The sequence below is a fragment of the Dermacentor silvarum genome, chromosome 1 (genome assembly GCF_013339745.2).
Source record: "Dermacentor silvarum isolate Dsil-2018 chromosome 1, BIME_Dsil_1.4, whole genome shotgun sequence".
NCBI lineage: Eukaryota > Metazoa > Arthropoda > Arachnida > Ixodida > Ixodidae > Dermacentor > Dermacentor silvarum.
The window spans coordinates 287223551-287248868 of NC_051154.1; the positions used below are offsets into that span (position 1 = coordinate 287223551).

The following is a 25318-nucleotide window of genomic DNA, read 5'->3' on the forward strand; positions in this document are numbered from 1 at the left end:
CACGCTAAAGAGCGCGAAAAAGGTTACAGCATAGTAATTCATTAGGTCCATGACAAGCTGCTCCGAGATTCGCTTGCTTTCGTTCCAATGAAGGCGTAATTGCTTGTGGAAAGTGATTGAGCCTCTACGTGCTAGTAAAAGCTAGTGAAGGTCAGCACACGATGACCGAGCGCTTAGGTCTGCGTAGATACCACTGGCTTCGTTCGCAGTTTGGGAAAAGCGGACGGCAGGGCGGCCCAGAAGATTGCACTCAACGGCAACAGCTCCACGACAGCAGAGCATTGACTACGCACTTTTATGATTCGCGCGGTTGATTGTAAAATGGCGATTGACCTCATTTCCTGCAGTTGAGGTGGTAAACAGGGCGCTGTTTCTAGACGTCTACGATGGAGAACGGCCTAACATGCAGATAACGACATGGCAGGTGTCAGGAACGTAGAAGACAATATTTTATTTGGGGATGTAATAAACACTGCATGTGTTTTCACATGTAGCGTGCCGTGACCTGAGTCATGCATTACTTCACCGTGTTCTTTCTGCGATTACGTTAAAAAATTAGACTTAAGTGAATTTTCCATCAGGCTCGACTAAGAGGGGTAGCTATCAATCTGTAGAACTGGATGAACCACTGATAAAATATCATACGAATATACTGAGGTAGTAGTGTGTTTCTGTTATATATAAAATGGTACTATCTAAGTACGTAGGTCTACAAACGTTTGCTTAGTGCTCTTCTTTCTCTGTTTTCAGCCTTAATCTCCAATGAAATTACCCGAGCATTTGTCCGCGCAACATAGAAAAAGCAAAGCAAGCCTTCGTGCTGCCAGCCAACGGTGAAAAAGAAGTTCACACACTAACATGCACTAATACGAGATACTCAATCCCGCTACGGTGGAAAACAAACGAATTGGCCTTACTGTGTCGAGGTTCTTATCTGCATAAGGCTTTTAGGATGTATAATCCCTCTAAATACGACAAAATATACCTGCAAGACTTCATGGTGTTTGACATTTATTGGCAATGTCGCGACTGTATGGTCTCATGTTCACTTCTTTACATCATTTGTATTTGGGTACAATAACAACGAGTTTCTTGTGATGACAAGATGTCAGTTTGCAATACGTAAATAGGCATATGTGCAACAAAAGTAGCAGGACCCATGATAGCTGAAAAAATATATATAAAATGGTACTATCTAAGTACGCAGGTCTACAAACGTTTGCTTAGTGCTCTTCTTTCTCTGTTTTCAGCCTTAATCTCCGATGAAATAACCCGAGCGTTTGTCCGCGCAACATAGAAAAAGCAAAGCAATCCTTCGTGCTGCCAGCCAACGGTGAAAAAGAAGTTCACACACTAACATGCACTGCGTAAACTTCCTTTACATGAATCCAGCGCGGTAATTATAACAGATTCCCTTTCTGTCTGCTCTGCGCTTACAGCTTCAACAAATTCGCCGGCTCTAAACACATTTCTAACATTAGTTCCCCCCCAGCTGAATCTTGTAAAATTATTATGGGAACCAGGACACTGCGAATTACATTTAAATGAAATGGCCGATTCATTAGCGCGAGCATCCCTGAATGGACCAATATCGGTCCTTCCAGTGGTGGCACAAATAACCGCGATCAGACATCGGAATTTTTCAATTCGTAGAGATATTATTGAAACAATTACATCATGGACTGCATTTCAGCACCTAAAATTTCCGTGGAAAATACATTGGTGTCCATCAAGACAATCGGAAGTAATAATCACAAAATTACGCTGCCGTGTCCCACCATTAAACCTACATTTACACAGGGCTGGTCTGGCGATATCGCCGCTGTGCCCATTCTGTCTAGAAATAGAAACCATGGAACACTACTTTTTAATATGTCGTCGGTATAAATTACAAAGAAAAAGACTTCTTGAAATTCCGCTCGCTAAATTAGGGGTAAATTTAACATCAGAAATAGTACTCTCTTTCGGTGCCTCGGTATTCGGCTTTAGCCACAGGGACGTGTTTGATGCCGTTTGTGGTTTCATTCAATCAACTAAACGAATAAAATTTTAAATCCATACTTTTACAACTAGAGATATAGCATGACATTTATATTATAAAAAGTGCAGTATAGGAAAATTATTCTGTCTGTTCTGATTACTAAATTGCACTGTAACAGTAGTTTCAAAAACCGTATCTAAAAGTTCAGGTGCCCAATTCTTGGCCAATCCTCCGGAGTGGGTACGAGGCATGTGCTGAGGTTATCATCATCATCACATGCACGAATACGAGATACTCAATCTCGCTACGGTGGAAAACAAACAAATTGGCATTACTGTGTCGAGGTTCTTATCTGCATAAGGCTTTTAGGGTGTATAATCCCTCTAATCACGACAAAATATACCTGCAAGACTTCATGGTGTTTGACATTTATTGCCATTGTCGCGACTGTATGGTCTCATGTTCACTTTTTTACATCATTTGTATTTGCGTACAATAACAACGAGTTTATTGTGATGACAACATATCAGTTTGCAATATGTAAAATAGGCATATGTGCAACAAAAGCAGCAGTACCCATGATACCTGAAAAAATTGCTGTGACGTGACAGTTGACTCATTATTAAGTGAGTCTTGCACTCTTTCGTATGGCATTGGTTGAAATAAATATTTGAGATTCGTTGTAGCAATGCCAGTAATGCTTCTCGTGGCTCAATGTCTAGATGGCGATTGACGTCATTTCCTGCAGCGGATGTGGTCAAGAAGGTGCTGTTTTGAGAGAGATGTATACGAAAGTCAACGGCCTAATATGCGGATAACGACATGACATGTGTCAGAAACATAACAGGATAACATTACGAGATGTGTTAAAAACTGCATGTATATTCACCTGAAATGGGCAGTGACCTAAGTCATACATTACTTCACCGTATATCTTCTGCGAACAAGACAAAGAATTAGACTTCAACGCATTTTTTATCAGGCTTGGCAAAGAGATCCGTAGAGCTGGATGAACTACTGATAAGAATATCACAAGAGCATAATGGCAGACATGATCAGAAGAAAAGCGGCAGGAGAAAACAGAGTAACAGTCGATTTAATCAAAGATGGAGGCTTGCGACCCAAATAGATGCTTGCGGCCCTTCACACGCAATGCCTCATGACTTCAAGTGTACCAGAGAACTACAAAAATGCCAACATTGTACTAATCTACAAGGGAGACGTTAAAAAATTGAATAATTATAGGCCCATTAGCTTGATTTCAGTATTGTATAAAATATTCACGAATATAATTTCCAATAGAATCAGGGCAACACTTGACTTCGGTCAATCAAGAGAACAGGCTGGCATCAATCAGGTAATCGAGAAATCTTTGGAGTGCAATCAACCTCTCTGTATGGCTTTTCGTAGATAATGAAAAGGCATTCGATTCAGTATAGATACCAGCAGTCATAGAGGCATTGCGTAATCAAGGAGCATAGGAGGCATGCGTGAATATCTTCTCAAATATCTACAGAGATTCCAGAGCTACCTTCGTTCTCCACAAGAAAAGTAAAAAGTTACCTAACAAGAAAGGTGTCAGAGAAAGAGACAATCTCTCCAATGATGCATGATTAGAAGAAGCATTCAAGCCATTAAACTAGTGTTATGTTGGCCGAGTTGGGTTCCAAGCCGGGAGAAGAAGACGCCGGGAGAAGGAAGAACGTACTTTTAATGCGGCATGCTTGCCGAAAGTAGGGGTGCTATGCAGGATGCCCCGAGTTTGGCGAAACTCGGGATCTTCACGAGCTCTGGCGACGCCCCAAGATCAAAGAACAAATGATAACAAGACGAAGTTTGTCCATCGGCACGCCTCCAGTTTCATTGGTTAATCTAGATTCACTCTGGGTGGCTATTATCCCTTGGGCGTTGCCATATGGGCGGTCGACAAACTGGGGCTCACGTGATCATACGGTCGGTGCATGGTCGCGCCTTCTTTCACTTGTTTGTCGTTCCACCGAGTGCATTACAGGCACAAGCAAGTTATAAAATAAATTCATTTAGTACAATAATATTAGTCACATTAACGTGGGTGGTAAGCATTTTAATGTTTCTACGATGTACACGGAATGTGTATTAGACTAATTTGTATTTAAATACGTTTCGCGTTATGCCACGAGGGGACGCTCGCCCCCCTCTTTTTTTTCTGGATTGGATTGGCACGGCTCGCTACGTGCTTGCGCTCCCATTTCCGAGCAGAGATTGGTGTGCGCCTGGTTTTCACACTGGGCTTTTAACAGATCGCTCGTTGCTCGCGCTAAAGAAAAGCTGCGAGTAGCGCGCGCATCCAGCTACAAGACGAAGTGAGCGTCGGCTAGCGCATAAGTGGTTTGCCGCGCGCGTACCGTGTAAGCACACAGGAATGCCGGAAAGCAGACATACAAGGGTCAGAAAACTATGCTTTATTTTCTTTTACTTTGCGATACACCTCCATACTGGCAAGCGTCGAGCGATGGCTTCTAACAACCGCAGGAAAGAGTCTTTGTAGTGGCTAGCCCGAGCGATCCGTGGCTTCTAACAAACGCACTAAAGGGTCTTTGCAGCGCACGTGGATGTTGACTGCCACCACATGCATCCCAGGTGGGACTCCAGCATCGGTGCAGTTACCCTGTACCCATCGCTGACGAGGGAGCGCTTCACGTTTTGACAATAACTTTCTTTTTTTTGCGTGTGAACGCCCGTGATGGGGTCCGCAAAGTTCACGCTTTGGTTGACTGTCTACCAATGCGGATTGAGGTATAGCCCCGTTAGCATCCACTAAATTTGGGATACATTTATATGCGGCCAATTCGTCACTATGAATATTGGTCCCCGGTTGAACATTGGCTGCAATAATGACGCCTAGCGTCGCCGCCTTTCGTCGGTCGACTTTGAAAGTCGCAGCACCCCTCTGGTCGCGCAGAACATGTCGAAGACCCATGGGCCCCCAACTTTAACACCGCCGTAATTTTGGCGGCTGGCGGAAAGTTGTCGCCCGTCATTACGCGGCCTCGATTGTAGACTTTTGCTCGCCGCGAAGAAGGCACTCATCAATTTGCGCTATCTACCCGGGGTACCAAGTGGAGGTCGCGCCAGCAGCTCGTCCCTCGCGACCTTACGGGGGTAGTTCGTCCTGTCGGCGATGGTGTGCTCCTATAGAGGAAACAAGTCACCGGTCATCTCCTTCAACAGCCATATGTCTACGCTTTTGCTCACGCAGTACGTGAGCCAAATCATTTGCCGCCTGGAGAGGTGGTCGTTCGGACGGCCGAGGCGGTCCGTTTTGGCGAAGTAACGTCCTTCGCCTCTCTGACCGTGCAGTGCAGCTTTACCGTGTAACTGCGAAAACTGATTTCGGCACCTGTTGCATCGGAAGGCAGCCCGGCTTCCATTCTGAGTCTTCCAATATAATGTGACCACTTCACCTACGCAGGTTGGTTGGCCCGGGTTGAACCCCAGGTGCTCGCAGGTGCCCCAGTACTCCGATGACGACGCCGGATCTGGCCTGGGGCTAGGGCGCGGGGGACGAGCAGCGCTTGAAACAGGAGAGAGCCGAAGCGATCGCACGAACTTTTCCTCCGCAGCCTAGTCACATCAGTCTGTGCTCGGAAAGCATAATATGCCCGCCACGCAGTCTCCGCAGACAAGGGCGTTCGCCTAACTCGTCACACAGCCAGCGCACTGACGTTTTGGAAAGGCAAAAACGACGCTGAAACTCTACGTCGGTCATGTAGGTGAACGGGTCCAGACGGTCATATTGACGCTTGCTGCCGCTGGATGCGATGACACAGGCTGCTGCTGCCGCCGCCATGCTCCCGAGTTTAACTCGAGGGGGGTTTCGCGATGTACGAGTTTGGCCCGAGTTCGCGTGTCAATCAAAACCATAGGTCACGCCCCGAGCGAGGCATGTAACTCTTGTGCGCGCCCACCACGGTTGGGCCACGCCCAACTTATATTTCGACAACAGCGACGTGGTGCGGAACTGAGAGGCATTAACAATCTTGACCGGCGAAATAAAACACGCACAACGCACTGTCATCGGTGATGTACTCAGCACCACTATAAAAAAAAAGCGTCGACTTTCGCTGCCTTATGCATATGTCTTCTTGGGCTGTGATGACCCCACAACACGGTTCATTGTCTGCGTTGTGGCTACGTAGCGCACAGCAAATAATTATCCGCACGTCACTGTAGCTGCTTGCAAGGCGTCGATGCGCCGTGGTGGACGACGATCTTGAGCAGTGCGTAGTGTTTTCCAACGACAACGTATCGCAGCTGTCATTTGAGATGGCTGCTCTGTCAATGATATAGTGCAGCAAACACGGTCGGCGGTCAGCGCAAACACACCCAGTGCAATGGCATTTTGTCATCACAAGCACGGCACACTAAACAATTGCAACGCCTTCCTGCGTTCGAAGTCTAATTTCCTAACTGCACACAAGAGCCCTCACCAACCAAAATGCGATTGCTGCGCTGTCGTTACGATAACCATCTGCGATCGCTGTTAGCTCAGCAGCAGAGGCAATCGGCAAGCACATTGGAGTGAACAACACACTCAAATTCTGCGCACATGCGCACGGAGGCACCTTTAATGGACAAGCGGTGACAAGCGACGAACTGTGTCGCTAGGCAGCACGCTCGTGTTCGCAATGCATCGCGGAGACTTCGCGCACGCAGATAAACTGGTGCATTTTCATTGTGCTGCGTCACTACGGACCCAGAATACCGCACAGCCATTTTGCAGCGACAGCCGTTGCTCCCGTCTCTATGGCTAAAGTGTCGTTTCAGTTGGTAAAGTGGCGGCCATAATAGCCGCCGCAGTGAAGCACCTGCGGTGAACAGCCATGCCGCAGCGCTGCGTTGCCATTCCCCTATTAGACAGGGAATGGGCAGATCGTTGTCATGACTGACTTTATCGAACATAGCACTGCAGCGCCCCTGGCGACTGCTCACCGCATGAACTCCCTCGTGCGTGTGACCCTCTAGAATGTATTCGCTTGTAAGCTTTCGCCTCACTGTCGCCACTCGCGGCAAAAAAGCACAAAATTTCATAATTCATTATATGTCTGTTTGTCATCACAAATTGACAGCATTCAAAACAAAAAAACCGATACTTTAAGAAGTAAAATGTTGGTTATTTTATTTGTTGTATTTCAAAGTATTCGATTGAGGGAAAGTATAGGTGCAAGAATGCACCGCATGTGCCCTGTTCGCATTCGAGGTAGGATAGAAAGATAATGCTCGAAAAAGGAGGCACGCCCTTGACGCGCCCGAGAAAGGCGTGGCAAGCGGCTCACGGCAAGTGTGCAGATAGACAGCGGGACAGTGACAGTATTGCTAAATTGCGATAATACGTTGATAACAATACGCGGCGCTGGCGCGTTTTGTTGCGCAGTCCTCTGTGCTTGAAGCCCGGCAGCACTGTGCCGCGCAGGGTGCGCTCATGTTGTCATACGCGGCTTTATCTCGACATTTCTTTTTGCCTGCTGTTATCGAACGTTCCTTGCTATCTTCATTCACTGACTGCCATCGAGCAAACTCGGGTAAAACTCGGGTGAACGAGAAACTCGGCGCATCCTGAATAGCACCCTAGGTGTACAAAAGAAGCCCCAACGGCGTGATCCGCAGTCCTTTATAAATGAACACTGTGATCAAAGGGCGAGGGAAAACATATCAGCGCACATGCGCGAAACAGATTATCGTCCGGAACAGATGAGCCAGACTTGGGCGCCGGCTGATAAGCGGTGCGCAAACGCAACACTGGGAAGGCTTAGGAGTGGGGATCAACGGCGAATATCTCAGCAACCTTCGGCTTGCAGATGACATATTGTACTGTTCAGTAACAATGGGGACGAATTACATCAAATGATTGAGCACCTTAACCGAGAAAGTATAGGAGTGGGGTTGATGATTAATATGCAGAAGACAGAGATAATGTTGAATAGGTGTTCAAGGGTGCCAAAATTCAGAATCGCGAGTCAGCCTCTAGAATCTGTAAAGGAGTGCGTTTATCTAGGTCAGTTACTCACTGGGAACCCAGATCGTGAGAAAGATATTTACAAAAGAATAAAATATGGTTGGAGTGCATACGGCAGGCATTGCCAAATCCGGACTGGGAGCTTACCACTGTTGTTGAAAAGAAAAGTGTACAATCATTGCATTCTACCAGTGATAACATATAGGGCAGAAACTTGGAATTCAAAAAAGAAGCTCGGGAGCATATTAAGGACAGCACAAAGAGCATTGGAACCAAAAAATGCCATCGTAACATTAAGAAACAGGAAGAAAGCGGTGTGGATCAGAGAGCAAACGGTGATAACCGATATTCCAATTGACAATAAGAGAAAAAAATGAAGCTGGGAAGGCTATGTAATGCGTAGAGTAGATATCCGATGGACTATTAGAGTTACAGAATGGGTGCCAACATCAGGGAAGCGCAATCGAGGACGGCAGAAAAATAGGTGGGTGATGAAATTCACAAATTAGCAGGTAGAAATTGGAATCAGCTAGCTTGAGACAGGGGTAATTGGAGATCGCCTTCGTCCTGCACTGGACATGAAAATAGGGTGATGATGATGATGATAATGAGGTCGCAGTGTGTGTATAACTGACGTTTATTTGAAGCAGTAGTGATACTTATGAGACATCCGCTGCTTCAGCTTACATGTGACGTATTGTGGATATTCTGAGGCTTCCGTTGCCCTGGCTACATGTAACGTACAATATCTGCGGTATCGGCCCCCTCTGATGTGGCACTCGCTTGCCAAGGTCACCCATGAACACGACTACAACGCAATGACGAATATGGAACGACAAACGCATTGTGACAATGAAGGCATGAAGAAAATGACAAATTATGATGATGGTATAACGACATCATGACGATGACAGCTTGAGAACAATGGGTTGACGACGAGTGTATGACGACAATTTATGACGACGACCTCATGGTGACGACCACATAACGAAGCTGGAATGATGAGGATGGTACGACCACGGCGGCATAACAATGGCTGTATGACGATGGACGCCCGACAACGACTGTATCACGGCAACTCAATGACGACGATGTCATGATAACAGCGGAATAATCACGATTGAATAACGACAACATAATTATGACAGAATCACTAAGCAGGAACGTTGATGCAATGACAAAGGCGGTATGACGATGACGGCATGATGACAATAAGGTGACGTTTCTGAAATGATGATAGTAAAACGACAGCGTGATGATGAGGTCATGACTACAATGACATGACGATGGCTTTGTGATAACCATGCTGTGACGATGACGGCACGACGAAGTTAGACTGACGACGATGGTACTACCACTACGACATCACGACGAAGGTATATATGACAACGAATGCATGACGACGATTGTATGTCCACCACGCAATGATGTTGATGGCATGACAAAAGATTCGAGCACAATGGGGTGACAACGAGTTTGTGACGATGACTGTATGACGATGATGTTGTGACGATGAAGGCACGATGAGAATCTCATTTTAAACCTGGAAACATGACAATGCAATGATCACAACGGCCTCGCGCCACGAGCGCATACCTAGTAGCGCTAGTTATTAGACAGCATAGACCACTGAGTCGGCGGAGAAGGCGTGATGGCAACTGCATGACGAGTCAGATGACGAAACTTTAATGACGACGATGAAACGACCACGATGGGCTCACGACGAAGGTATGTTTATGAATGCATGATGACTGTGTAACGACGATGGCGGGATGAGTACGGCATGACGAGAGTCAGATGACAAACCTTAAATGACGACAACGCAACGACCACCAATAATGGCATCCCTTCCACGAACACATACCTAGTGGCCCAAGCTATTAGACAACTTGGGCCACTCGGTCGGCTTAGAAGGTGTGAAGACGACTGCAGGACGAGAGTCAGTTGAAGAAGTTTTAATAACGATGTTAGAACCGCCATGACGGCACCATGGTCACAAATATGTAATTAGTGACCAAAGATGGTAGACAACTTCGGCCACTGTGTCGGAGTGATAGGATAGATAGATAGATAGATAGATAGATAGATAGATAGATAGATAGGTAGACAGGTAGTAAGAATAAAAGCTCAAAATGCCTGAAGTAGGCAAATAATTCTAATCGCATTAACAATGAGAAACAATTAGCTGTGTCTCTCTACTTCACCACGGGTAACACCACTTCCACAAATGCATGAAGATGACATGGACTAGAGTCCTTGTTGTAAGTGTTAACCATCAAATATGTGGCTGATACCTCCTACGGGGATTCAGAATAAATCGGTAAGATGATTACAAGTATAGAATGATGTAGCTGCAGAGCCTTAAAGTTAATGGCACATACCTACTCTGGGAGATTGGCAAAGCGCTGGGTAGTTCAGCATAAATTAAATAAATGATGTAAAACAATTGAAACAACATGTGAGAACAGGTAGGTTATCAAGATATAAATTGGAGATAATTATTTTAATAAACAAACTAAACACTAAATGAAACCAAAATAAAACAAATCGAGCTCCAATTTGATGATAAGAAAATGAATCTCCTAGGTTTGCATTTAAAAATTTATTCCACTGAGCCTACAAGAAAATCCCGGATAAGGATTTTCTTAAGGTATCGTTGTAATGAAAGTAAGTGTGATGGAATAATAAGGTTTGGTCCCAGAACCACTCACCAAGGAACACAATCAACCACCCGAGTGCACACACAACACAGAATCTATATTAGCAGCACAAATACAAACTTGACGATGGACATGTACTTAAAACGTATGCTAACACATGCAGTCTTGGGGGTGCTACTAGAGTGTCTGTTGTATAATATAAGTTGTCTCTCACCGTGCGTTCTCTTTGCGTGGAGCCCGTTGACACTTAGAGACCGATATAGGTCCAGAAGGGTCGGCTGACGGTACTACGACGTCACAATGGGCCTACCCACGATATCATGGGGCCTGCAGCCGCAGCAGCGACGGTAGCCGACACAGCCGTGCAAGCCGCGCAGTAGCTTCCGCTACTGCTCTGGCCTCCGGTAGCATGCTCGTCGTGGCAGGGGCCCGGGAAAGCGGCCACCTCGCCTTTGTCTACTTCTACTTCTTCCTGGGGTTTTATGTGCCAAAACCAGTTCTGATTATGAGGCATGCCGTAGTGGAGGGCTCCCGATTAATTTTGACCACCTGAGGTTCTTTAACGTGCACTACAGCGCAAGCACACGGGAGTTTTTGCATTTTGCCTCCATTGAAAACCTCGCCTTTGTACCTGGACCGGTTGCCCAGCAGGAACACAGGACTTTGAGGCTACCTGAACGGGTTGCCCCGCTCGCCTGGCTCCCTGGACCGGTTGCCCTGCAGGAACACTGGTCCTTGACGCCCGAGAACGGCGGAATGGTCGATGTAGGTTCTCTGGAACGGGCGTCCAGCGAGTACCGGCTGGCCTTCAACGCTGAGCAGCACAGAACCCCAGCACGCACCACGCGCGACGCGCCACACGAGCACACCGTGCACTTCGTCGTCACCCCCGCACGGAGAACACAGCATCGTTTTTTTTTGTCTTCCGCGCCTCTATACATATCATGACATGAAGTTTTCTAATTCTTTTCAAAATGAGATCCGTACAACGAATACGAAATGTTTATTTGAACAAATGCCACACGAAAGAGTGTAAGACACTATAATAATGCATCAGTTTTGAATTGCAGTTTAATGCAGTTTTGAATTGCGGGCAAAACTGCAAAATTTTCAAGTATCTTGAGCCCTGCTGCTTTTGTTACACATATATCTACTTACGTAGTGCAAACTTACATCTTGTCATCACAATAAACTTGGTATTGCTGTACCGAAATATTGTTTATCAAGTAAAAACTTGATAAATATTGTTTATCAAGTAGGATGCGACAATGCCAATACATCTCAAAGAAAGTGAACTCTTCAGTTATATTCTGTCGTACTTAGAGGGATTGTGCATCCTAATTTTAAATAGAAGCACGTAAACTTCTGTTGCTAATCAGCTAATGCAGGCACGAACCTCGACGCAGTAAGTCCAATTGGTTTGTTTTCTACCGTAGCGGGATTTATTTTTCTCGTATTACTGCATGTTAGTGTATGCGCTTCTTTTTCACCATTGGCTGGCAGTACGGAGGCTTGCTTTGCTTTTTTTATGCGGCGCGGACAAATGCTCAGGTTATTTTATCAGAAATTAGCTCATAAAACAGAGAAAAAAGAGCACTAAGCAAACGTTCATACAGATGCGTACTTGGATAGTAACGTTTTATATATTAAAAAAGCACGCTGCTACCTCATTATATTCGTATGATATTTTTATCAGTGGTTCATCCAGTTCTACGGATTGATATATACCCCTCTTAGTCGAGCCTGATGGAATATGCATTTAATTCAAATTTTTTAACGTAATCGCAGAAGAAACACGGTGAAATAATACATGACTCAGCATCTCTGGTTAGCAGCGCGCCGGTCTACATGGAAGCCAGAGAAGTGATAGGAAAGAGCGCTGTCACTTTTCTCGCTTCAATGTAGATCGTCGTGCTGCTAACCAAACATTAAACTTTACCAACACGCCTGTCAGCCACCCTTGCGCATGACTCAGGTCACTGTACGCTACATGTGAATAGACATGCCGTTTTTATTACACCCCCAAATGAAATACTGTCTTCTACGTTCGTGACACCTGTCATGTCGTTATTCACATATTAGGCAGTTCACTTTCGTATATGTCTAAAAACAGCACCTTGTTCACCACATCCGCTGCAAGAGATGAAGTCAATCGCTATTTATACATTGAGCCGCGAGAAGCATAAAAGTGTGTAGTCTATGCTTTGCTGTCGTGGAGCTGTTGCTGTTAGGTGCAATCTTCTGTGCCTCCCTGCCGTCCACTTTTTCCAATCTGCAAACGAAGCCAGTGGTATCTACGCAGACCTAAGCGCACGGTCAGCGTCTTCCCGATAGCGCGCAACCTAGGCTAGCTTATACTCGCACGTAGAGGCTCAATCACTTTCCACTAGCAAGTACGCCTTCCGTGGAACGAAAGCAAGCGAATCTGGGAGCAGTTTGTCGTTGACCTAATGTATTACTACGCCGCAACGTTTTACGCGCTCTTGAGCGTGGCATCCTGTGGTTTAAGGTAAGCTTGCTAAGTTTCAACTGAACTTTTTTTAAATATTTAATGGGTTTTATAAAACAGCCGGAACTTTTCCGCATTGTAATCACATAGGCAGTTCCTGGGAATGAGGCCAAAGCAAAGTTGAGCACGCTGAAGATTCTTGTACGAGCACCTTGATCGATGACGAGCGTGTGGTGTTCTTCACCGGCTCCGTCGTGTTCTGACGGACAAGATTGAATTATTGCTGTATAATGCTCTGTTTGCACCTCATATTAATAACTGTACCCTTATATGAGGAACTACTTCATGTAGGAACATTCAGAAGACTCTGCAGACAATGCCACTGCGTCATATTGCGACTGTAGTACACGATGCGCATACAAAGAACCTATTATTAAAATACGGCATACTTCCTTTACGTCTATTACATGACGTTAATCTACTATTCAAGTACAAGAACAGTCTTCAGCAAAACAAAAAAGAGTCATTCTCACATCATGTGCCCACAACCATCCAACATGCCTTTGCACTCAGAAATAGAAGCACTTGGCTGACTCCCTTTTCAAGAACTTTTCATGGAAGAAACAGGTTAAAATTGCACATGGCTGCTGTTTTAGGTGACATGGAAAATGACAATATAGATATAAATCACTTATCCCGCGATAAATGGAAGACTCACTTCCAAAACAGCTGGTGCTCTTAAACACTTATAGACTGTTCGTTGGTTTCTAATTATAGAAGATATTTTTACATCGAATTGAAATAGACATTTCTTTGTAGACACTCACTGTTATTGCTACGGTAATGAGGTTTCTGAGTATTTTAGATGACGTGCTTTGCGTTTTCTGTAAGCTACTGTTTTGTGGGCTACTGTTCATGGTAGTGTACAGTGTCGTACTATGACAGAATAGTGGCTCACAGGATTTTGAGTATTTTACGTGATGTGCCTTTCTTTTTCTTCTTTCCGTGAACATTTAAAATGTGTGTATATATTTTTTGTTAGTCACTCAAATGTCTTTTTCTATGTCTCTTGTTTCTGACAATTATTGGGGCAGGCCCCCATTCAAGCTGTAGCTTAGCAGTTTTTTGCGTTTGTCCTAGCCTTCTTCTGTTTTACCGCGAAGCTGTTAAGGTGGCGCTCCCACTCCGGTGGCACGAGCCCCCCGTTTTCATTACTTTTGGAGCAACCGTGGCGGCGCTTCTACTTAAGATATAAAGTGGACATATGTACCATAAAAAAGCTTAATTCTTCTAGATTCCAATTACATATAATATAAAAACAAATGATTGATGTGAGTTAGAAATAAATGTTCAAGAACAAGCATGAGATACATGGTTTTAACGAACTGTGTCTCAGTTGTGACCATATTTAGAAGACACTACCGCATTTACTGCATTGCGGCTTGCTCTGTACCTTTAGAACATATTTATCTATTTCCTAGATGCAGCAAAACAATGTTGAATTTTTACTTTTTGGGGAATTTGCATTTGAAGATTGCCAAAATATCCAAACTTCTGTGGTAAACAGCCCGGCAACTACACGCTCAAGGAAGCTAAATTTTGGATAAATTAGAGCTCAATGAACTTTCATTTAGGACGAAACATTTCATTCATGTACCGTTATTAGTTTTAAACCGCAGCTTCGTAGCTTTAGTACCTTCCCGCAAAAATGGGCAAAAGTAGGACCAGAATTCTAAATATTGCTTAACTTAGGTCGCATTATTAGAAAAACTAATGAAGGTACATGAATGAAATTTTGCGTGCTAAATGAAAATTTCTTGAAGTCTAATTTGTCCAAAATTTAGCTTCCTTGAGCATGTAGTTGCCAGGCGTTTACAACAGAAGTTGTAATATTTTGACAATTTTTAAAAGCAAATTATCCAACAATAAAAAATTTAACATTATTTTGCTGCGCCTAGGAAATAGATAAATATGTCCTAACGCTACAGAGCAAGCCACAACGCAGGAAATGCGTTAGTTTCTTCTAAACATGGTCACAACTGAGACACAGTTGGCAAAAACCATGTACCTCATGCTTGTTCTTGAACTTTTATTTCTAAATCACATTATTCAATTTCTTTATATTATATATAGTTGGAATCTGCAATAATTAAGCTTTTTATAGTATATATATGACAACTTTATATGCTAAGTAGAAGAGCCGCCACGGTTGCTCCAAAAGTACTGAAAACGGGGGACTCGTGCCGCCGGAGGGGGACCGCCACCTTAAGGGCTCAGTCTTCGATGGTCGCGTCCGGATGTAGAAAAAAAACTATCGTTGGCCGTATGCTGTATGTGCGAGTGAAAGCACGCGAGGGACGCGCACTTTCACGGCGAGCGAACGCACGGCGGAGAGCACACGCCACTTCTTCCGTCGCGCGAAAGGCCGTGGGGGGACGGGAGGGAGGTAGGGAGGGTAGGCGACGTTTAGCTGTGGCACCAAATGCGTATCTTGCGACCGGGCGCAAGGGGAACCGGCGACTCAATCTCCCACACGAAAGGAGGACAGCGGGAAGGCAGCGCGGGAGGGAGGGGTTGCGGCTTCTGCTCTGCGAGCAACTTGTATTTTGCGCGTCGGCGGGGGGTCGCGCGCACCGTATCTTGATAGCGATCTGCAACAAGGCTCCTACCTTTGTATGTGCTGTGATTTCGCCGCTCAGTTTCCGTTGCACTGATAGACCACATGAACCTTCGCTGGCTGCTGCTGGTGCGCTTGCTCACGCCAGCGTTTTGACAGAGGTTGTGTGCGGTCACACAAACAACGCAAAGAACTGTTGTCGATGGCGGCGGCGTTTTGCCCGCGTTTGCACCGAACGCGCGCGGCGTTGGTGACATGTTTATGAAGAAGAACGTGCCAACCTTTGCCGTACACCCTATGGCACTGTACCGTAGCGACCATAATGCCATGGTCCCTGTGGTCACTAAATAAATGAAAACCACCGGATCATATATATTTCTCATTCTTTAATAGGTCAAATAACCAATCACACCATCACATCTTGATAGTCATAATTGGAAATACATAATTCGCAGCATAGTACCGCTTCGCTGGTCTTCCATCTCCACCCTAGTGGAAGGGCTGACAGTTTCTTGTACAAAAGAAATCCTGAAACAAATTGACGTCACCTGGCTTGTTTGGGGTACGACTTGTGACTTCTGATACTTTATTATGCAGAACGTGGAAGTGTTGCATGTAACTATGAAGTAGGCTTATCCTTCTCATTTGTCCCTGCCTCTTTAGAAAAGGGACTTTCAACAGGTTGGGGTATTGCAAGCTGACAGACAATCTTGGAGCTTACCTCAGGCGCTGACGATCCAGTCTGCAGAGTATGAAACCGCTAGCTGCACGACGAGATATCAGATGCAACTTCATACGAAAGCCCGTGACCCCTTCCTCTCGAGGGAGCCGTGCTTTCTGCCGGAAAATTAAGGTCACATCATAAGCGCCTCTACGTCGCAAGCTCCACGTGCAACGTTACCGATTATGGCACGTGACTTCGGCAAGTTATGCAATGCAGAACGCGTCGAACCACCGCCGAAAGAGTGACGTGGATGAAAAGAAAATGAAAAGGAGGCAGGGTCCGTGACGTAAATTTGACGCAGTCCATCGGGTGCGTTATGGGAGAAGGCTAAGAAAAAAGGAAAATAATATTCATGTTGGCAGCGAAGCTCTCCACCTGGTAGCCTGGCAACGTGCATACCCACGTGACGTCCAAAACTTTAGACATTTCAACCAAACTTTTCGATGGGGCCTGGTGAGGCACCCCTGAAAATACTTCGAGACTATTGATGCTCATAAGGATTCCTGACTTTTGCTCGTATGGCTGTCCATTGGTAGTCCTATGCCTGCTCTTCATTACACGATGGAGACCTAAAGTGTGTTTTACAGGAGCTTTAGGCAAAATGCCAATCTTTTTACTTATGCCCTTATTGTACTTATTTAACTGATAAGCACAAACGATTGAGTATAGAAACATTTTAGTGTCACATTAATTGTGCCGATAAATGCCTAGTTATGTTGGTGCCTACATTGCATTTTCAGAGCCTAGAAATGCCTATCCCCGTGTTTAGTTCTAGCCCAATTTTGTTTTTAATGTCATTCCCTGCTGGAGAAATTGGCTGAAGGGTGCTGGTTATTACCACAAACATTTTGCCAGCGTAACAGACGTTAATTGCAGCACTCACCAGACTTCGCTGTGAGAAAGGCTCAAACTGTGCTGCAGGACGATATATTGAAGGTGTCGGTCTTAGCGCACTTGTGCGCTAACTTCACGTTTATAGCCGACATTATCAAGACGCTTGAATGCTAGGGCGCAACCTTGACCTTTAATGCGTGGAGGCTCATTTTGGACGTTCAGGAAACACTCGGTGACATACACAAATGGACCGGTTGCTGATAAAGTTAGCTCGAAACTCCAAGCTGTTTTGGACCAAAATCTCAGTTTTCAGGTTCTCAAAGAGCTGTCAGAGGTTCTGACCGGTGAAATTTCTGTATTTACAGATGGCATTGGATTATTGAACGTTTCGAAGTACAAGTATGTGCCGCTAACTTCGGTCGATGTTGAGCGTTTATTTTTCGCATACACGCTAATGCTATGTGAAAAAAAAAGACACACCAAAAACTCGAACATCTTTATTTGGTTTTTGTTTGTCACTGCATCCAGAACTTTTCCCGTGGTGTGTAGGCACACTAGGTTTTATGTCTTGCAACCTTTGCAACTTGTCTCACTCTGTTTTATCGAATAAAAATGAATTTAAGAAAACATGCGCTTAGTGGATCAGTGTTCCTTAAAAATCATATTTTATACTCAAATGCAGTACAGAGTTTCTTATTACTTATCCTATACGTGGTGGCCTAAGGACATTATTTGGAGCCTATATAAGCCATGTATGAGAGCTTTAGTGTTTGTTGTAGCTGCCTAAAGCAGCATTTATTAGTTCCGAAAACTTCGGTCTCTCGTTATAATCACTTCCGGTTTTTGCTTTCCCGAAATACAGCCTATTTCTTGTTTTTTGTTTCCATAACTATAGAAATAAAATTCACCTGTCTCTATCCACGAGAAAATCGGTTTTCTTCGGTGAATATATCTGATGGAGGAACTTTTCCCCTATTTTCCGGGTGGTTAATTTTTCATGTTGAGCTCAACATTTTTATTCATTTTTCGAGGAATATCCACTTCACTAATTTTATTGAAACTAGAACTCATGTGTGACTGCATATTCCGCTCTTGAGTGGGAGGAAATAACTTTAATTAGTCCTGAGGAACCCCTCCCCACCCTCTCTTTGTTTAGTGGTGGGCTGCCACTCACGACTGTAGTTTTATCCACTACGCATAAAAAGAATCAGTATCCCTTCCGCTGTCGAGGAAATGGGGGTAAGCGAAGCTTGTCGTGTGTTTCTTCGGTGTTCTTCGGAACGAATTGCACTGACGAGTACCACGTTGTGCTCGAACCACAACTGGTCAGACGCACTGCAGCTGGCTCTGAAGTTCCGGTTGAGAAACTCGCATGGAAACCTGGCCGTCGCACCGGGGAAGTTGGCGCTAGCATTGCCGAGGCGTGCACCACCGTTGTCGGGTTCCTGGAGGGCAAGACGAGGCTCACGTTTGGCCTCAACATCGCGCTCCCGCAACTCGGGGTCCGCGGCTAGATGTTCGCTGAGGTTTTGCTAGGGCTTCTGAAGCCCTCATGCTAGAATAGGCACGTCGACGACGAGCCCATTCCCGAGCGCGTTCGCGGAGCCGTTGCTGAAATGCAGCCTGCTGATAGGCGAAACGCACCACGCGCGGCCTTTCCATCCAGGCGCCGAAACCACGGTGTAAGAAATATAGGTGTTGACACTCGCCGCCCTCTTGACACTCGCCGCCTGGATCGGCGCGCGAGGCCCCGCCGCGCGCGCCGATAAAGCAACGGGCTTTCTCTGCATCACCCCCCCCCCCCCCCCCCCCCGCGCGCCGATCCAGGTGGCCGTGACGGTGTAGCTGTGGCACATGCGCCGGCCGCAGCTGCGTGGGGAGGCGCTGCGGCTCAGGGGCCGATGGGGCGTGGCTACAGCGAACACGATCTGTCCGCGCCGTTGGGCGGAATTAGAGTTACTGTATATGCTCCAGCATATACAGTAACTCTAGGCGGAATGTCAACACCTGATGTATGTCTTATACACCGTGGCCGGAACTGCTCTAAGGTGAGGGAAGCCCAGCGGAGCGCGAACCAACCACCTTTCCTTCCCTTTCCCTCCCAGCGACACACCAAACGACCCTGATTGGTCGCGCGCGTCAAGTGATCCGGCGCCAGCGCAGCTTTCCCTGCACCTGCTCTTTCCTTCTTTCTTTTTTCTTCTCTTTCTTTCTTGTCCCTGGCTCATACGTGCAAATCCCTGGCTCATACCCACATCTGCAATGCGGGTATGCGCCACACGTTAGTTTTTGCTTGACTACTACGCCACCGAAACTTGTGAGCCAATACAAGTTTCGCTTGAAAACAACATTTTTGAGACCCCCCAACAAAAATTGTTCACAGGAAGATGGAGGGTTGAAGTGATGAGTCGAAGTCGAACAAGCAATGTCGCTGGAGTCAGCGTTTCTACAAGGGGACTTCTGTTTGTCAGGGCGACACGTTGTTTCCTTGGCAGCGTTTTTATGCACACGTAGCTCACTCCCCGCCACCCTCAATGGAGAGAAGGTGGAATAAGAGCCATTGCTCCCTATACGATGCGCACTGGCTTATTCTCGTCCTCTTGCCACATTAAGGCGGGTGGGGGAGGTGGAGCTAGAAAGAATGATCCTTCCGAAATGTCCGTGGTTTTTGCTATGTTAATTTGATGTTGTTCAATTAAAAGTTATGTAAATTTAAGGTCGTGCTTTATCAGCATTTACCGCCAAAAATTTTTAGTGAGTCTGGTTTTTCGCGCATGCGCTACAGTACTCCAGGGGGCAGTGTTTTCTTGTATTGTCAGTTGTAAGTCAGCGCTGACGTGTTTCGCGCTAGTTTAACCTTTTTAATGCATTAATTATCTGGAGAGCAGAGCACCCGGCTACTAGTTAGAACCTTTCTCCGAGTCATGCACCCGCGGCCAAATGTAAACAAAGCACGTAACGGCCGTGCATAGTCATACATTTAGTGCAGGACAGCAGCAGCAGAACCAGTAAGATTGAGAGCTCAAATCATCACCAGCGTCACAGCAACAGGGGTTCATGGTATGGCTCCTCCCTCCAGTTAACATGTATCTGCCGAGAAATCATGTCCTGGGTATATGCTTTTTCTCTTGACTCGGTTCAGTTCCACTTTGTCGTGCTACAGTAAACAAAAAAATTACATCACTTTCAGGTTTGAGGACTAATATTGTTCTGCACTTTTAATATTTAATAGTCGGAGAAGATTTAAGATAAAAGGCGCACGTTGTGAGTGTTACGTTTCATGACATTTGTTTGTGGGCTGCCATTCTCAAAATTCCGAGGAAAAATTTGTCAGCAATGCAAGATCTGATATGAGCAACTTTAGTGATAGAATAGTGTAGCACTATAAGCCGCATGTAAAGCAGGGCAAGTACCCTACATATAACAGAAAAAGGTGCAAATATCCTTTGTTGGGAAATCACAACAAAGGAAGAATCCAGGCATTCTGCTGCTAAACTCGCATTGCGGGGCGCCTATTGATTTGAGGGCTATTATTTATATGCACAGAACAGTAAATAATTTTTTTATGGTTAGCCGCTATGTGTACTCGCTTCTCGTTAAGTTTAATATACAAGGGAGGCTCTTCAAATTTTAAAGAGGTCGTGAACCACCCCTCAGGCTCGGCGAATAAACACAGTCCGCGGATATCTCAGCCAAATTTCGCAGTCGTGTGCGGCGCGTGGAATTTGCAAGCGGATCGCGAAGTCCCCTTTTTTCAAGCACTCTTTTCAACCCGAGCCTTCTCACTTTTTTCGGGCGGTTATGCTTCGTCATATAGCAGATTCCCACACGCGGCTACTACAGGCCAATCTGACCTCAATCCAGAAGGGTGTTTGCATCAGAGCGCTGCTTCCTACTCTTACTTTTGTATATTCATTGACGCAGTTTAATAAACAGTCTGAAGTAAGCGAAAATCTGCGTTTCAAATTTCGACAGGAATTACGTCCTTCCGGAAGTACGACTATCATACCAACGCCGACGACAGTCGGCTACGCCGCGCCCGCCCACGTAGGAATGAAACATTGGCCCCACTGCTTATCAGTGTTGTAGCCGTAGAGTCTCGCTAATTTCTATTCGTTTTGAACGCTCAATTATATTCGAACAACGCGAAACATAAGGTCAGATCAGATGCACGCTAGTCAGCGCTGGCTCACTTCTGGCTGCTCTTGTCTAGACGCCTTGGCAGACATTTATTTTTCATTTTTGGCGCACCAAGCTCGCCTTGTACCTCGCGTTTTGTAGTGAACTTTTGACAGCGCGCGCAAGTTGGATGCAGCTACTATCCGTCGGTCAAGCTGGTGGAGGACAAAGCCTGTACGCACAACGTTACTAGACTAGCTTCAGTTGTAAAACTCTCCGCCCGTGCGCTTACCGCCGCTGTCGCCACTCCTTGGGCAGCCGCCAGATGGCGGCGCCGTTCCATCGCGCTCCACTGCAGACGCCTCACCGCAGCCTTTAGCTCGTGCGTACGGGCAGCTTGTGCGTTTTTCACGCTCGCTGGCATTCTTCAAATAGTCCGAATTAGTGATACCATGCGAAATCGGTATCTACCTGCAGCGATAACATATATCGGGCTAGGTGGTTCATACTGAAAGAACGGTAAAGTGCACGATAGGAAGAAACTCATACGGCAAAGCGCAGAAGCTGCGTTTTTAAGTGTCGTGTGTTTCTTCTTGCCGCCTAAACCTTTCACGCAGTTTACTTTTCCCATACAGCAGCTTGGCACGTTTTGTCGCTGCTTTTACTTGCTTAACGCTTTGGTCTGGTGCAGCTATACGCCAGCTAGCGATACCAAATTTGTTATCCACAAAAATAACAGCACAGCTTTCTTGTAAACCACTGAATGCTTTATTAAAGAAAACGAAGTAAAAAACAACTGCATGCCCCTATATATAGCTAAGACTTAAACTGTCACAAGGAACAAAATCTAGGCAAATGATTTGGGCCTACGTGGAAACCAACTCCACCTACAGCAGCTTGGCACGTTTCCTCGCGCCGCCTTTACTTCAAGACTGGATCCGCGCCGCTGCTCCAGGAGCCTTGCCTAAGAATGCATTTTTAGGGTGGTGGTGGTGGTGGTGATGATGTTGAAGCAGGCGGGGTTAGCCTGGCATACATAGCCGGCAATTGTTCCGCCTGATCCTCCTTCGAGTTGATATCAGGGGTGTGTCACCAAGTGTCTATGAGCCCCGTGTCTCGCAGGAAGGCCAGCAGCAGTCGTTGCGCTCTCTTCCTGGTTGTCGCAGGTCCTCCGGGGAAAACGACGTCTTCAAATGTCCTGTGCGTAAGACCGCTCTTTTGTAGGCTGTCGATCATCGCTTTTCTTTCTTTGTCAAACTGCGGGCATATCCAAATGTAATGTTCGATGTCGCCAATGTCACCACAGAAAGCACAGAATGGGGAAGCGCGAAGCCCAGTCTTGAATAACCAAGCTGTGGTGTACGCGGAGTCGGTCCTGATGCGGTATAAAAGCGTCGCTTCTTCGCGGGTAAATCCATGAGTCACGCAGGCTTCGTGGGGATTCTTGTGGATCTCCCTAAAGTGAAGGCGGATTACACCCTTAGGGTTCTGAAGAGCTTTTGGAGCTTTCACTTTGGGGACACATGTCAGTGCTAGGCGTGCAAGGGCGTCAGCGTTCTCGTTTCCATCGATTCCTACGTGTGATGGTATCCACTGGAATCTTATATTAAATCCTTTGCTTGTTAGATCGTTAATTAGTGTCAGAGATTGCCTTGTAAATTTCTCTAGAGGTAGGCCACGATGCAATCTCTGTAACGCTGACTTGGAATCCGTCAGCACCACGACATCTCGTGCAGAGAAGGCCCGTAGTTTCCGCAAAGCCGCGGTGATTGCGGCGCTTTCTACTGTTGTAGAGGAAACTACGCGATCCAGTCGGCCAGACCATGACACATCAAGGGATGGTATGCAGAATGCCGCTGCACAGCTATCTGTTTGTGTGCACACCGAGCCGTCTGTGTAAACTTGTAAGTGGCGTTGAAATGCTGTGCTCAAGTGTTCCAGCACAATAAACTTTGCTTCTGCAGTTGAAATGGTGCGTTTCGCCGGTAGGTGGGGTACACTGAAGCTGCAGGTAACGTCCGAAAAAGACCATGGCGGGTCAAGGCGACTGCGTTTAGGCCATTCCAATCCTAAACATTGGAAAGTGTTCAGCGCCGCATGGAAATGTGAGCGAGTTCTTGCTCTTAGCCGCCGGAGAAGCGCCGTGCCTGCGCGGGACTCGCCCAGCCTTAATAGCTGCGTCAGCAACGCCTGAGATGCCAAGAGATGGAGTGGAAGAGATTCTGCCTCATTAGTGACTTTCTTGTTTGAAGCCGTCTGTGGAACTCCCATCGCCAAGCGAAGTCCCTTTCTGTGCACAGCCTCCAAGCGCTCGAATTGACTCGATGACGGGGATATCAGAGGGAGCTGATAGAGAATGCGGCTTGTTATCAGTGCCGCATTCAGTTTAAGCATGGACATAGGATTGTTTCCCCAACGTACACCTGCCAATCGACGAAGTGCGTTGACTCTTTACACTGATGCAGCCACAACACTTTCGACCGCACGACGCCATAGTAGCTTGCTGTCGATGGTGACGCCCAGGAATCGAACATGAGTTGCACGAAGAATTGAATGCCCTCTGATATTCAGCGTCAGGCGTGTTGACTTGCGTCTCACTCCCGGGAAAAGCATGAAGGCAGATTTTTCCGCCGATAAAGATAGGCCAAGCATCGATAAGTGGCGTTCGATGGCGGAGATTGCGCCCTGGGCGATCCGGGCCAACCGTTTGTGTTGGTACCCCGAGATCCAAATGCAGATGTCATCTGCGTAGATGGACATTTTAACTGCCGTCCGACTTACTTTCAGTGCATCTGGAAGGCTGGCCATGGCAACGTTAAAAAGCAAGGGAGATAGGACGCTTCCTTGTGGGACACCGAGGGAAATTCGTCGCTTATCACTCATTATACTTCCGAGCTTAACTTGGGCATACCGATCTCTGAGAAATTCATGGATGAATCGAAGAGCATTTCCTGAGACGCCCATGTTTTGGAGTCCGTTGATGATGCCTGTATGAAGCACACAGTCGTATGCCTTGGCAACGTCCATAAAGATGGCGAGTGTGGAAAGGCCGTCTGCGCGATGGTGCTCGATATGGCTTATTAAATCCAAGACACTGTCCTGGGCACTCAACCGTGGACGAAAGCCGGTCATGCACGATGGCAGTCTATTTCCTTGCTCAAGATACCATGTTAACCTCGCACATACTAGTCTTTCCATCAACTTTGATACGCATGATGTTAGCGATACTGGCCGATATGAGGCGAGGTTCGCAGGATCCTTTCCGGACTTGAGTACCGGCACCACCCATGCTATCTTCCACGTTTCTGGGATCTCTCCCGTGCTCCAGACGTGATTAAATATGTCCAGAAGGGCTCGTCTTCGTTCGTACGGCAGATTTGTCAGCATCTGATTGCTGATCGAATCGGGACCCACAGCACAGCGTCTTCTTAATTTGCTGAGCGCCATATCCAACTCACGGAAAGTGAATGGCGTATCCATGGTATGGAATGCTTGAGACAACAGAGGGTTCGATACTCCTGCTGATCTGCCAGATGTGAATCCATCTGCAAAATCTTCTGCAAGGGTTTGCAAATCTTTTCCTTGCTTCAAAGCAAGTGCTTCAAATGGCCTGTGCGGGCGAATCTTTCCGGATAGGCTATTCATTACTCCCCATATTCTTGTCATGGGAGTAAACGCCGATAAGCTCTCACAGAAAGCAGCCCACTGAACTCGCCTTAACCTTTTTGTGTGACGACGGATGACAGCGTTTATCCTGTTGTATTCAGTTTTTGCAGAGGGATTTCCCGTTTTTCTCATTAGTTTCCGCTCCGCTCTCCTACGCGCTGCGCAGAGGTTCTTTAGTTTCAAATCAGGAGTAGGAAAATGATCTGGCAGTTTCAACGTTGAGGTAGCCACTCTCTTGCTCCGCAGCATATCTGCGAATAGCTCACCAGGGGA

The 25318-nt window shown here is 46.3% G+C and overlaps 1 protein-coding gene across 1 annotated transcript in view; it reads left to right on the forward strand.

Moving 5' to 3' along the window:
- Positions 1-12878: 12878 nt before the first annotated feature.
- Positions 12879-25318, forward strand: part of LOC119441438 (renin-1-like) — a 39174-nt gene continuing 26734 nt past the window's right edge. The window contains exon 1 of the mRNA XM_049660354.1: positions 12879-13145. Coding sequence (XP_049516311.1) covers positions 13087-13145 — 59 coding nt within the window. The 5' untranslated portion in view covers positions 12879-13086. The remainder of the gene's footprint in view (positions 13146-25318) is intronic.